Source organism: Alnus glutinosa, chromosome 5, assembly GCF_958979055.1.
Source record: "Alnus glutinosa chromosome 5, dhAlnGlut1.1, whole genome shotgun sequence".
Classification (NCBI taxonomy): domain Eukaryota; kingdom Viridiplantae; phylum Streptophyta; class Magnoliopsida; order Fagales; family Betulaceae; genus Alnus; species Alnus glutinosa.
In genome coordinates this window covers 26,565,012-26,579,151 of record NC_084890.1, presented here as the reverse complement: position 1 = coordinate 26,579,151, position 14,140 = coordinate 26,565,012, and the positions used below count along the sequence as shown (strand labels likewise).

General features: G+C 33.1%; 1 protein-coding gene across 2 annotated transcripts; it reads left to right on the top strand.

Moving 5' to 3' along the window:
- The first annotated feature begins 6,618 nt into the window (after positions 1 to 6,618).
- On the top strand, positions 6,619 to 11,406 carry LOC133867708 (large ribosomal subunit protein uL14mz). Of its 2 annotated transcripts, none has more exons than XM_062304472.1 (4): positions 6,619 to 6,741; positions 7,165 to 7,220; positions 8,474 to 8,565; positions 10,593 to 11,406. In XM_062304472.1, exons 2-4 carry the CDS (start codon positions 7,187 to 7,189, stop codon positions 10,962 to 10,964), a joined length of 498 nt encoding a protein of 165 aa, XP_062160456.1. In that variant the 5' UTR covers positions 6,619 to 6,741; positions 7,165 to 7,186; the 3' UTR covers positions 10,965 to 11,406. The 2 variants fall into 2 exon arrangements, with proteins under 2 accessions (XP_062160456.1, XP_062160455.1); XM_062304471.1 differs by having other exon boundaries at positions 10,590 to 11,406.
- Positions 11,407 to 14,140: the final 2,734 nt, after the last annotated feature.

Sequence of the window (14,140 nt, the reverse complement as noted above, 5' to 3'; positions counted from 1 at the left end):
GACAATTTTTAGGGTAAAAATAAAGAAAAAAAATGTACTTTTAGATTTTATTTTTTATCAAACATATTAGTTTTTTGTATGGCATAACTGGTTAAGTATTAAAAATACATTTTAAGCTCTCTGACGAAATCTCAAACATGCTCTAAATAAATGATACTACAAACTACAGTGGCTCTTGTGTGCCACACGAATCAGTGAAAAAAAATTTAAGTAACAAAATTTGATAGGTAAAATTAATCGTTTAGTGGCTGACGTAATAAGTTTTATGTACACTGTTACGTTAGTTTGTAAGAAACTTATAGTAAAAATTATAGTAAATCTAATAACACTCACTAATATATTATATAAGGGAAGAAAATCTGTGCATAGAGTAAAAGCAAGAGTGTCATTCACTCATCTACTGCAATCAATTGAGAAATGAAACTCCAGCCAGGAACTACTGAGCTTGCGAAGAATAAACACAATTTAGAATAAACACAGTTAATACGCACTATGTCTCCCAATTTTCTTGTATAAATACCCTATCATGGAGTCAATCAATCATTAAGAAAATATACGGTTTGTATAAAGTTTTGAGTAATGCTATCTATTACAATCTCATCCTACTTTTATCCCACTGCTGATATGGTTATGCCTATTAACCCATATTAAAAAATAAATAAATAATTAAAAGTTAATAGACACGGCCACATCAACTCAATGAGATAGAATATAATAGAAATATAGAATATAACATTTATTTACAAAATTTCTTTCTTTATTTACCTTTCTGGTTTTCTATCTTTGATTTATAGCTAATATGTTATCTTTGTTTGTTTTATAGAGTGTACGCTAATATATATGAAATATATAGGGTTGAACCCTAAATAATATTGAAATTAATCTTCTACTTGCATGGTACATGCATAAAGGTAGAACACTAGAACATATAAATAGGCTAAAATTGGGTACCTTATTATGGGTCTTTCATGACTTTTAGCATCTAGGCTTTACCAAAAGGATATATAATGGGGCTCCTCGAGAGGCACAGAAATCAAACCACTAAAGTTTCAATTAATTTCACTATATTATCCTATAAACATATGAATTGCTCAAATTTCTTCTAAAATTGACACTTGTAAAGTTTTGAACCAGCATTAATTGATCTGCAGTGTAAGCAATTGGAGTGGTCATTCTATGGTTAGTAAATGGGATAAGGATCATCTACAATTATTTGTTTGAATTTGAGAAAATTCAGACTGGTAATTGTGAGAGATTACTTGTGGAACCCACCTGATTGGATAAGTGGTTAGGCAGCTTAATTTTTATTTGGTCAGGTGGGTTCCATAAGTGGTCTTTCACAATCACCTGCTCGAATTCTCTCAAATTCAGACAAATAATTGTAGAGAATCCTAATCCTAATAAATGTTAACCCATGTCATCAAAAAAGCTTTCAGAACTGGGTATGTACATATGCTAATGTATTTTTTATATGAAAAAAAAAAAAAAATTATTTAGTAGATTGTTATATATTATATAAGTGTCATACAACTTATTGATATGATAATAAAAATCAGTCATTAGATCAACTTTTGTAAAAAAAGGGAGGGGGGAGAAACTTCACTTAACCCCCCAAAACTTTTATGATCACTTTTGAAATTATTTTCAAAATTCAAAAACTCTCAATTTGGTGTATCGAATTGTAACGCTACACTTTTTATAAAAAAATGTAAGTGAAAATTTCGATTTTCACGTGACATTACGACATCGCTAGAGGACTTTGAGACGAGCGTTCTGGCTTTTGAATTGACAAAAACGGAGTTTGTTTAACCTTATTTTCGTTATTTCAAAGTTTAAGGTCCGTTTGAACTTTTATTAAATTGAAACTATAAACGCTTTTTAATCAATTTATTTTCATAAATATTCACATCTATTATTTTGCCTTATTATTAGGTTTTAAATTATATTTTAAGATACTTTATTAAATATCTTAAAATACGGGGTATTACACGAATTTTCATTTTCATTTTTTTTTACAATCTTGTTAGGGTTTGGGGTTAAATCGGACAGTTGAAGGGTAAAATGACACTTGTACCCCTATAATATTTATAAAATTACAAAATTACCTTTAAATTACAACTACTTTTTTAAAGAAAGGTATTTTAGGCATTTCAATAACCTCCGTTAGGATTTTCTTTTAAATCATAACAAAGGGGTGAAATTGGTTTTTTTTTTTTAAATTCGATACACTAAATTGAGAACTTTGAGAGTAATTGCAAAAGTGACGGAAGTTCAACTATTCAAGTGGGTTAAGTGATTTTTTTTTAAAAAAAAAAACATATAATGCTGATTTTCACTGTCACGCAATCCTAGTTGTATAACAGTCGTATATCAGTCTACTAAATAGTATTACTCTTTAAAAAAATGTTTAGGTATAACATAAGCGTGAAAATTGTTTTTGTATTATTAAAATAAGTAATGTTAGCAACCGTACTTTTATCTCATAATGTAAACGTGACGGTCTCAACTAAGTTCGGTAGCAAGTTCTTGTACTAGAATGGAGTAGAGCCGAATCATAGGATAATGGTCCCCCAATATGAGCCAGATTGAGGGACATGGAAGGGGCACAGAAGATGTGGATTATAAAATAGTAAAATAAAAAGAATAGAAAGAAAATGTGAAGAACAAGGAAAATGGTGGTTGTACTATGATTCTCATCCAAATCATAGTAATGTCTCCCACCACCCCAATTACCAACATAGGTTATGAGTCACCAAGAGCCATGAGGCGTGTGCTCGCAATCCCATGCTCCATCACTTGCCGGTTAAAAAGAAGCCATCATTAAATTAATCCCCCCCATAAAAACCACTTTCTTTAATCTCTTTAATCATCCATCATAACATTAAATAAATTAATAATTAATTAAAGGAAAATTTCTCTAAACCCCTTCACTTCCATTACATTTGCATTTACTCCTCTAAACTTAAAAGATTCTCAGTTTGGTGTATTTATTTCTCAATTTTTTTTTTTTTTTTTTTTTTAATTTCACACGTCCATTAAGACTTATTTTTTTTTTTTAGGAAAATGATTTAGACGTTGGCTAAGATTTAACGGAATTTATAAAAATACTTACGCCTGAATCTTTGAAACTTTTGTGAGTATTTTTACAAATTCTGTTAAATCCTGACTAACACCTAAATCCTTACAATTTTTTATTTATTTATTTTTTATTTATTTTTATTTTTTCTCCCTAAAAAAAGTATTTTAGAAATTTTGATACATCTCTCTTAGAATTTAATAGAAAATTCTAATGGAGTGGTAAAGTTGAAAAAAATTTGAAAGATTGATACACGATGAGTGGTAAGTGAAGTTTTATCAAAAATAAAAATTAAGGGTTAAATATAATTTAGCCCCTTCAACTAATAACTATTTTTTATAAAGCAACATAAACTGATCGATAAGTGTCATATTTAAGCCTTTCAAACTGCCAATTTGTTGTAACTTAGCCCATTCCGTCTCTTGGCCGTTATCTTGGATGGAGAATCAAATTTGACAAAAATATTCCGAAAATACACATCCAACATAACAGTTAAGACTGACTGAGGGGGTTAAATAATAACAGATTGGTAGTTTAAAGTGTCAAATCATGACACTTGTCAATTTGTGGTGCTTCATAAAAAATAAGTTGTTAGCTTAGGAGGCTAAAGATGCGTTTGAGATTGTGATTTCGTAGACAAGAAGTGCGATTTTAAACTAAATCTTAGAAAATAAATCGTTTGAGAGTTGCGTTTTTAAAAAAACTGCGATTTAAAAATGTAAAAATCTATTTTTTCAAATCGTAGGCAATATGGTGCTTTTTAGAAAACAACGATTTTGCCAAACGCTTAACTGTGTTTTGAATAATCACTTTTCAAAATCGTTATTTTGAAATCGCACTTTTTGAAATCGTAAACTCAAACGAACCCTAAATAATATTTAAAAAAAGAAGTAAAATACCCCCAAAGCCCCTATAAACGTAGCTAATAATTCTATATAATACATACAATCAACCATGATGTGGTGTGGGGGCATATGAGAAAAGAGAAAAGAAAAGGTAAAGATGGGGGGAGGGAAAGTGGGGGGTTGTGTTGAGTTGAGTTGTTCGATGCAATGGAGAAAGAGAGATGGAGAAGGCTTTTTGACAGTTTTGTGACACGCTCGAGAGAAAGGTGTTGGGGAGGCAGAGGCACGTGTCGTGGTCTCTGAAGGGGAAGGGTGGGGGAGGCAGAGGCACGTGTCCTGGTCTATCATGAGAAATGCTCGAGTGCACAGGAGTGTACAGTACCCCATCACCCAATACATTCTTTGATGGATGGAATATGGATTACTAATTTATCTTCTCAACGACCTTGTCGTACAGTGATGCTTCATTTTATTACAAATTACACATAATATATATAATTAAATTCTTCATTTGTTAATTAAGGCCGATGAGGAGGTACTAACAGGGGTTGGCCGTTGCTAAACAACGTTATAGATTAGGACTATTACAACTTATGGGTGACAATTCATGTTCGGATCGTAATTTTAACTCGATTCATTTAATTAAACAAGTAAAACTCTTCAATCGATCATAACCTGTTAATTTTCTGTTGAGTTCGTGGGTCGTGTTGAAAATTATTAGCTCTTTTGTATTGTTATGTGTCGAGTTAATATCATGTCGTGGCATGGATATAACCTTAACTCGACCAATTTAATTAATTAAACGGGTCAAATCCATCAACTCTATTCAACTAATTTCGTATTGGGTTCACATTAGATTTGCACAGTTCTAATTGTACCTACGGAGAGGTAAATACAAAGTAGTAAGGAGCCATTGGACTTAAGTTTGAATGGTGGGTTGGGAGTTTACTAAATCAATGACAACATGATGAGAGAGAGAGAGTGTTTGAAATATCTTGATCAAGAAGGTGGTACCACTGTACATCCTTTGACGTTACCAGATTAAGCAGCAGTACCAACTTCTTGTTAGAAAATGGATGGAGTTCAACTGTTCAAGAGTTGTCTTAATTCTCTGCCGGGGTGTACGTGCTTGAACCTCAAACCAGCGGTTTGCTAGTGATGGATCCAATAACAGAGCACTATTTTTCACATCTCTTTCTGAAAAGACCTTTGCCATGCCAGTTGCCATATACAAACCAACTTTCTCAGGTTGCCATGTTCACTGCTAGCTAGCAATGCATATGTTAAAAAAAGTTAGAACTAAATATCTAATAATAATTCTCAGGTTTTTGCTTTTGTTGTCGAAAGTGCGATACGCTGATGTTTCAAAAAACATCACAACATGATATTGTTGGTTGGCGTAAACCCATTACAAAGTGCATGCCACTGATGGCGTGAAGGCTTAAAATATTGGTTGAGGGTCTAGATTGAGTTAACTAGTCAAGCAGGGGTTTGATTAGCTTGCTTGACCAACGCTGATTGGAGGAGAACATTTAGCTAGCATGGAATATATATATATATTTATACATACTTCCACGTTGTGCTGTGTATGTTATGGAGGAGATCATTGTGCTGGTAAGATTTCTCTCTAGCTAGTTGGTACCATCAATTTTTCTGGCCTAATTGAGTTGGTAGGTCTAGCTCCTACAATTCTTCTTTGGTTTTCTTTGAATAGAGGGAAATAAACTATTTTTTTAATGATAGCCAGAAACTCTTTCAAAGTATGATTATTTTATGTACCCACTTTTGTCGGATACACTTGGGATGCATGCCTCGCACCCCGCTCAGCATGGACTGGTTGAGTCGGGGGCTTCGCTTGAGATGCTGGCCCCAAGAGGCAGTTTGTACTAATACTCCGTCTGTTTCGGGGTAAAATGTTTTCGGCATTTTTTGGTGTTTGGTGGGGACGAAAATAATGGTTAACGGAAATCATTTTCAATATGACTGTAAAATCTTATTTAATTTTTGGAAAACGATTTACGATTTTGAAAACCGTAAACCATTTTATGGACTTAAATTCTTTATTCTTGCACACATGTTTGTGGGAATTCGCTACCGCCGGGCATTGGAGTTTGTTGGTAGCTCGACTCTTTTGCCGAAAATCCTTGATTTTGGGATCCGATTGTCAGAATCCAGCGGCACTGGCCGAATTATTCCAAGGAACGAAGCCAATTGCATGATTTTTTATGAGTTTTTCCATAAATTTAGGGAAATAAATGAGATTTAAGGAAGCTATTGCTAATGCTTTAATGTTAAAAACTATACCCCTCATACTACCTCTATCTTATTGGGCTGACGTAACAGTGCCCATTAATCAATCATTGTTAAAAAAACACAAGTCCAAAAACTTATGTATATCACTACATCAATACAAAGAAATGGGGCGAGATAGAGGTGTGGTTTTTAACATTTCCCTTTATCAAATAAATGTATCCAAAACATATAAAATAAATGCATATTACCCCTCATGTCCTAGCGGATAAGTGCTATTATGGTCGTCGGCGTGTTGCTCCCTCCTACCCTTTTTTTGAATTAAAAATAAAAAGTAAAATACGTATCCAAATCTCCAAAGTGTGGGCTCTTGGACTGGATCAAGAATATTCCAAGCCCAGTTCATGAGAATTGGGCCAAAGTGGATTCAGACCATTTTCTTTTCGGCCTTTACCAGCTTGAGACTAAAACCTCCCAAAATAGCGCTGACTGCTCCGCCACCGTCAAGGGTTTCTCTCCCATTTCGAGCTCACTCTGCTGCCACCACCCTCCGCAGAGTCATACTCTCAGGTCAGCTCTCTCTCTCTCTCTCTCTCTCAAGAAGCTTGTAATAGACTTGATATTTTTGGGATTTCTGTAGGTAATTCTGTATGCTTGTAAATTGTAATCCATGCGACCTTATCACCTGACGCCCACATTTCCCAAAACTGCCAACTTACCGTTAGTTCTAAGGCCTACATCTCCACCGTTCAATAATGTTTTACCCTAGCAAACGATATACTTTGCCCATCCTCGAATCTTCTTCAGCCGCCCAGCCCTTTGCAGCTCTAATGGCCACCAACTCTCACTAGCTCGCCGCTTTTTTATTTTTTGAAAAGCGAAGGCTCAGTTGTGTATTGGGTCGTTCTTTACCTCTCTGTTTGGGAAATCCTTAATGGGCAAGCGTCATAATCGGATACTTGAGTTTTGATAAAAATCTAATTGTGTTGGCAGGGGAAAGAAGATCAATTCAGAGATGGCTGCTGGTCTGGCTTCCAAATGGTCTCGTGGTATGTGATTTCTGGGGTTTTCTTCAAGTGCTCTAATGGGTTTTTCTTTCTCAAATTGGTTTGATCCGCGTAGTTATTATTATTAATATTATTTTATTCATGTCCACTTTTGCTGGTTTGCTAAATTTTGCTTGCCCATAACTTGCTCATTGGGAAACCTTTTGATGATTCTGTTTGTTGTAATTCGATACTTCATATCAGTTTTTCTTTGAGTTGATATGATGTGATATGATGCTTGTAATTAAGTAAATGCTCATTCACTAGACGTTAGCCCCTTTTGTATGTCATACTAGTCCTTAGTCCTTAGTCCTTAATCCTTAATTTAATTATTGGGAGTTAATAACTAGTTGTGGTTGGAACTTATGCAAAAAGTGATTTTGGGTGCCAGAGAGTGATTCTAGTTGTAGTGTCAAATTTTCACCGTTGCAGAAAGTGATTTTCCTCCAATAAATGGTTCAAAAAAATCACTCTTACTCATTTTCAATTTCAGTTGGTAGGCCTTCACCCATAAATCACTTTTTGGATGTCATGTGTAGTTCCCATCAGACTGATTGGATTGTAATGACATTAGTATTACAGTTTATTTAAGGTTTTTGTTTGTTGGTTTAGTATGATGCTTGTAATTAAGTCGATGTTTATTTAAGGGTGTGAACCGAATTTTTCCTTTTCTCAGTTCTAGTGCTGGATTTGATTTTTGGGAAGAAGTAATAAGAACTGGTTATCGAGGTATTATTTTGTGTGGACTGAAACTTGAGCTGAGGTTTTTTTTTTTTTTTTTTTTAAATGAGCTTGGGTTGGGTAATGGAATTCTGATTCTTGACGTTGTTAAATTGACTCTATCAAGTTGTTCTACTCGAGCTGGTTTGCCTCATTCAAGCTCGGTTTGAATGGATTGGAAAAACTTGAGTTTATTCTTGGGACTAAAATGACTGCTTCTGAACCTAATCGTGCTAAATTGAACTTGCTTCCCTTATTCTACCTAAATTGCTAATTGTAAGCTAATTGTTTTTGTTTTTTTGATAAGTAATTGTAAGCTAATTGTAACAAGCTTCAAGGACTCAACAGTTCTTAATCTTCCTTGTTGACTTTACTTATCAAAAATAAAAACAAACCTCATTGACTACATATAAAGTAGAAATGCCCCTTTGTGAGGACCTTGGTTAAACTTTTCTTGATGACTACATTGTATATTCTTAGCTCACTGACTCACTGCATCTTATTCATTTTGTTGGGGAAAATAAACAAACTGCTAGTTGGCCGTTCATTGTTGGGGGGACTTGGAAACAACTTGTCTAATTTACTGAACACGTCACTTGAGATGGCATGCAACAATTCCTTATCTCAGGTCAGTATTTTTCTGTCCTTATTTTTATTGTTGTTATTTTTGAAGATTGTAAATGTCACTTGGTGTCTATAAATTTAAAGCAATGTTCTCGTAATCTTGCAAAAGTATTGTGCATAGAATAGATCTAAATATGCTGCCATAAACAGCTTCTTCTTATGGGCTACAATGTGTAGCCTTTCAGCTGTTGCTAACCTTAATGGTTTGGAAGAGGCAATGTTATTTGCTTGGTTTCAATTTATGCTTAATTTTGACCAGTATCTTCTGAAAATATCTGTCAGATATATGAAGAATCAAACTTTTTGACAATTAAAAAACTTCTCTTAGAGGTAGTAATCGGCCATACAAGTTACTCCTTTGCAGATATATTCACCTTTAAAACTAGAATGGGAAACTTGCCTGGATTCCCTAAATTGAAGGCAAGATTCCAAGGGGGTGACCACATGTGTCTAACTAAACCTGTGGCAGTTAACACCCCCCCGGTAAGGCTGCTCATAGTGTAGCCAAAGACCTGCCTGGATGTCTTCTCTCTCTCTCTCTCTCTCTCTCTCTCTCTCTCTCATTATCCCTGTTAAGTCTACCATATGGAATTTTATTTTCAAGAGAATAAAGGTCGGTTGGTTGGCAAATATTCTTTTCCAGAGACCAATTAGCATAAACGTATGCCTTGAAAGGAAGAATCATTTTAATTATTTCTCTTAAAAGGCTGAAAAGAAAGTATAGTATATTGGGGTAGTTACATAGCAAACCCTAGAGTTTTATCTCGTATTCAAATGAAAACCCTGAAATTTCAATGCATCAATCACCTTATAGTGTTAAAATCATTGCAATCTGGACCCTCAAAGAGTCTCTCTCAACTAAAAAGTAAAGGAAGTCTATGTAAGTTTGCGTTGAGAATTGTGTGGGCACTAAAAAGCCTTTCACATAAATTCCAAATGATATTTTAGTATAACAAAACCTACAAAATGACATCTTCATCTTCATTTTCATACTATATTTATTTATTAGTGTTTCTTTATGCATGGGTAACCCATTTATAATTTTTTTCAAAGTCAAAATATCACCTATGATTCACATGAATGATTTTTAGTAGACTTATGAAGCGTTCAAGTTGTAACATGAAACTATAAGATGAACACTGAAGCAATTGAAATTAAAGGTAAACTTATAATTAAGGTCAAGCTCTAATGTTTTTTTTTTTATTGGTAATTGATACAAGCACCCAGTGGGGCTTGAACCCACGGCCTCACTCTAAGGTTTATTATGATTACCCTTCATACATTTTGGTTGGAAAAAAAAGCTCATGATATACCTTAATTTAGAGTAGTCATGGTTTTAGAAATTGAATCATTGAAAGAATAAAAAAAGTAGAAGTTCAAGTTTAAGTCCGATTCGGGGGTCAACTGGGGTTAGATTGTGACATCATAAACATTTAAAAAACATATGTTCTTATATAAAATTAATTATTTTGTTAAAGTGATGAAATTAATATTAGGAGACAGTTTGGTTAATGGTTAAGCATGTTAGTAAGACGCTTAGCTTAAGTTCAGGTTGTAGCATTTATAAAGTTTTATATTTTTGTGTCAATTTGCAAAGAAACTTGAATATGTATAATATTAGTATAATGTTATTACCTTTCACAAATTTTTAGGTGGCCTAGTAGTAAAGCCTCTATGTATCCATTTTTTGTTTGAGGTTGGAATAGTGACATATTAAACAATTTTTTAATCATTTAAGCTGATAACAATAAACTGGCAGGTTCAATGGTCATTTCAACTAATGTTTGATTGGTTCGACCTGGCTGTTCAACAGTCCAATTCTTTCTTCTTTTTTTCCCAAGTGGTTAAGAGGATCATTGACCATAGTTGAACTGGTCTGAGTGGCTGGTCTGCTTTTAATAGAGTGGGAGTAGTGCATGTTATCTTAACTGAGGGCGATAAGTCCATTTTGCCAAATCAATCTTTTAAGGTCCATTGTTGTCATCTCTTCTAAACATTGACTTAATTTTTTCCTATGCAACTTTGCAGCAGCAAAGGACTTTCATTCAGATGAGGACGGTTCTCAAAGTTGTGGACAACTCTGGGGCAAAAAAGGTGATGTGCATACAGGCCTTGAAGGGGAAGAAAGGTGCAAGGTTGGGAGACACAATAGTTGCATCTGTCAAGGAAGCCCATCCAAATGGAAAAGTCAAGAAAGGAAAGGTTGTGTATGGTGTGGTTGTCCGTGCAGCCATGCAACGCGGCCGTTGTGATGGCAGTGAAGTCAAGTTTGATGACAATGCTGTGGTACTTGTTGACAAGCAAGGGCAGCCAATTGGGACGAGAGTTTTTGGGCCCGTCCCTCACGAGCTAAGGAAGAAAAAGCATGTCAAGATTCTTACTTTGGCGGGGCATATTGCGTAGAGTGTGGGAGTCTTTGGAGTCCAGATGCAGGAGTGATAGCATAGGCATTGTTTGGATAAATCTAGCATATGCTTGGTTAGACTCTTGAATTTTGCCTGAATTTGTCTGCATTGAAAAAAGAAAGAAAAAGAATGTTTTTTAGTCCCATCAATTTTCAAGCAGTGAGATGATAGCCAAGTGACCTGTAACTTTTAACTAATTGAATGCCTATATTGCTTGTCATTAGTTTAACACTAATCTTGTGTAAGGTGTCATAAACAAATGACAGAGAATGTGGTTTTCAACTAATTACCATTAGCAGGTCCCTAGCTTTGAGATAATTAAGGGACTGTTTGGTATATCATAGAATCTGGTGTGCTATGACTTGTATAACTGGTTTTAATCCTCTGCAGTTTGGTAAATTTTTTTTGGTACAGAAAACTGGACTTTTCAACCTCGTAAATGCTCACTCTCCCTCTGTTCCTCCCATCCCCCTCCCCCGTGACAAAGTCACACAATCTCTATATCCCTTTACTCAAGTGAAATTAGTTATAACATTTTGCAGGCACATTTGGAATCTCTTCACCAAGGTGGGATCCTTGTGGGTAGCATGGGCGAAAGATAATCTTTTAAGGATTATAGTTTGGAAAATCTCTTTGAAGGTTCTGTAGTGCTATTTTGTTTGTAAGAGGGTAGTTTTTCTGCATTGTTTTGTTTGTAAAGATGGGTTTGGTGTAGTTGGGCTGGCCGTAGCCTGATTGCTAGAGGTTTAGAGAGTGAGTTGGGCTGCTGCTTGCAGCAGAGTTCCAGTTTTTCTGGAGTTTGTTTGTATTCCGATTTGCTGTGTAATACATTACAAAAAAAAAAAAAAAAAAAAGAAAAGAAAAGAAAAGAAAAGAAAAGAAAAGAAAGATTGCTTCGAATATTAGATTTAATTTTAGATGTGACAGAAATAGATAATATATTTTGTTATATACAGTGTGGGTGTGATTGTGTGTGTGAGTGTTTTTTTTTTTTAGGTCTTTTGTTTTTCTTCCGTTTTGGTATGGAGCCTACCAACTTATGTCTTTAATAAATAAATAAATAAAAAGTTAATTATGACATATAGCTTATTAATTCAAATTAGTTAAAATTCATAAGATTCTATTTTAGGCTTAGTTAGATTATAACCGAGCCAGTATTGTGATTTGTATACATCTCCTGAGGGATTGAAGTTATGGCCCAAAGTGAAAGAAAGAGGAAGGAAGATCCCCATAACTGGCTTGAAGACTTGAAGCAATCATATATATATATATATATATAAAAGCGGAGTTCTTTCTTATAATGGCATAAAATAGTGACACGTGGCATGAACTCATACTTTTTAGTGACTAAACCGGTCATTTAAGTACTGAACCCATCTTTTAAATAAAATTGAACCGGTCTATTTAATCTCTCTCTCTCTCTTTATTAATGATACAAGTAACTTCTCTCTCTCAATTAATGATATAAGTATGACTCTTTGGTATTTTTATATTTTTGGTTGAAATCTAAATATGTTTCCATTTTGTTTGTAAAATTTGTGGTTGACAATTCTTCATTTGAATGTTTATGTGATTTTTTTTTTTTTTTTTTTTTGTTCATTTGCTTTTTCGAATGTTCAGAATTATATATGATTGAAATATAATAGGTATCACATCGACATTAAAAAAAAATTCCTACTAATTTTATATTTTGATAATCAAAATCGTGGTTTTCTTTTTGCTATTTTTCTTCTTCGTACTTATTTTCATTTTAAACTATACTTATGAGAACAAAGATTTTAACATGTTTTAATTTATATGAATTAAACTAAAAATAAGGGTGATAATCAAAATCGTGGTTTTCTTCTTGCTATTTTTCTTCTTCATACTTATTTTCATTTTAAACTATACTTATGAGAACAAAGATTTTAACATGTTTTAATTTATATGAATTAAACTAAAAATAAGGGTCTTATGTTTTAATTCATTTGAATATTTTATGAGATATTTGTTTTTCTTTTATGTGATTTTCACGATTTTCACTTATTTTTTGTAAGTGTTATTATGCTTTTGAAGGCCAAAAGAGGCAAAATTTTATTTGATTATTGTGCACAAAAGGAATATAAATGCATTTAAAACACTAAATAGTTAATTAAGCATTAAATTTGAAATGCTTTTTTTTTTTTTTTTTTTTTTTTTTTTTTTTTTTTAAATGTTCAAAATTATATGGATTTTATTTTTATTGAAACATATCATATATATATATAAAAGCTGAGTTCCAACTTAGAGTTGGCCTAGAATTAAGACACGTGGCATGAATCCATACTTTTTAAATATTGAACCGGTCATTTGAGTAAAAAATCGGTAATTTAAGTAAAACTAAACAGGTGTATTTTAATAAATAATGACTAATTAACTCTCTTATATTGAATAAATAATGAATAGAAATGTCAATTTTTTATTTGTCATTAAATTCTCACTAATTTCTACATCTTTCTCTTCCTTTAAGTAAAAAAATAAAAATAAAAAAAGAAAAAAAAGAAAAGAAAGAAGAAGTAAAATTGAACTGCTTCATGTATTTCATGTGAAATAAACGGTGTTTTTAATATTCCTAATCAAATCTCTTCCATTGAATAGAAAATGAATAGAAATATCTAATTCTGTTGTCATTAAATTCTCACTAATTTCTACCTCTCTCTCTCTCTCTCTTCCTTTAAGTAAAATCTTTTACTCAAGAAACATATAATTTTATTATCATTAAATTCTCACTAATTTCTACATTTCTCCCTTCCTTTAAGTAAAATCTTTTACTCAAATACCGCTTCCCTTCCCACTAAATGTCTGTTATAAACTAAACTTCAAAGAGTCACACGTCGGTTTTTTTTCTTTGAAAAATGTCAAAAGTCACTCAAATATCTCTCGTTTTCTCAAATAAATATATGGAGAAGTAATGGTTTGTAGCTATGCAAAACTTCAATGTTGTTTACATTACCAGAGAGTGGTGCTCAAAGCAAAGAGAGCAAAGTTTTTGCCATTGTTGGAACCTTTTTGTTTGTAATACTAATATAGCCTTTGTTTTCTTAGTTTTCCTTTTAAGTTTGTCGGGGTTGTGTTCAATAGAATTGTAAATAAAATGTTTGTATTATTTTATGTGCTTCTGTTTTTCTGATTTGATTTTCTATCCTTATTTTTGCA

Coding starts and splice junctions, on each gene's coding strand:
- LOC133867708 (XM_062304471.1), top strand. CDS start 7,187: ATGGCTGCTGGTCTGGCTTCCAAATGGTCTCGTG. Junction 7,221..8,473: donor GGCTTCCAAATGGTCTCGTG/GTATGTGATTTC, acceptor ACAAACTGCTAG/TTGGCCGTTCATTGTTGGGG. Junction 8,566..10,589: donor GCAACAATTCCTTATCTCAG/GTCAGTATTTTT, acceptor GCAACTTTGCAG/CAGCAAAGGACTTTCATTCA.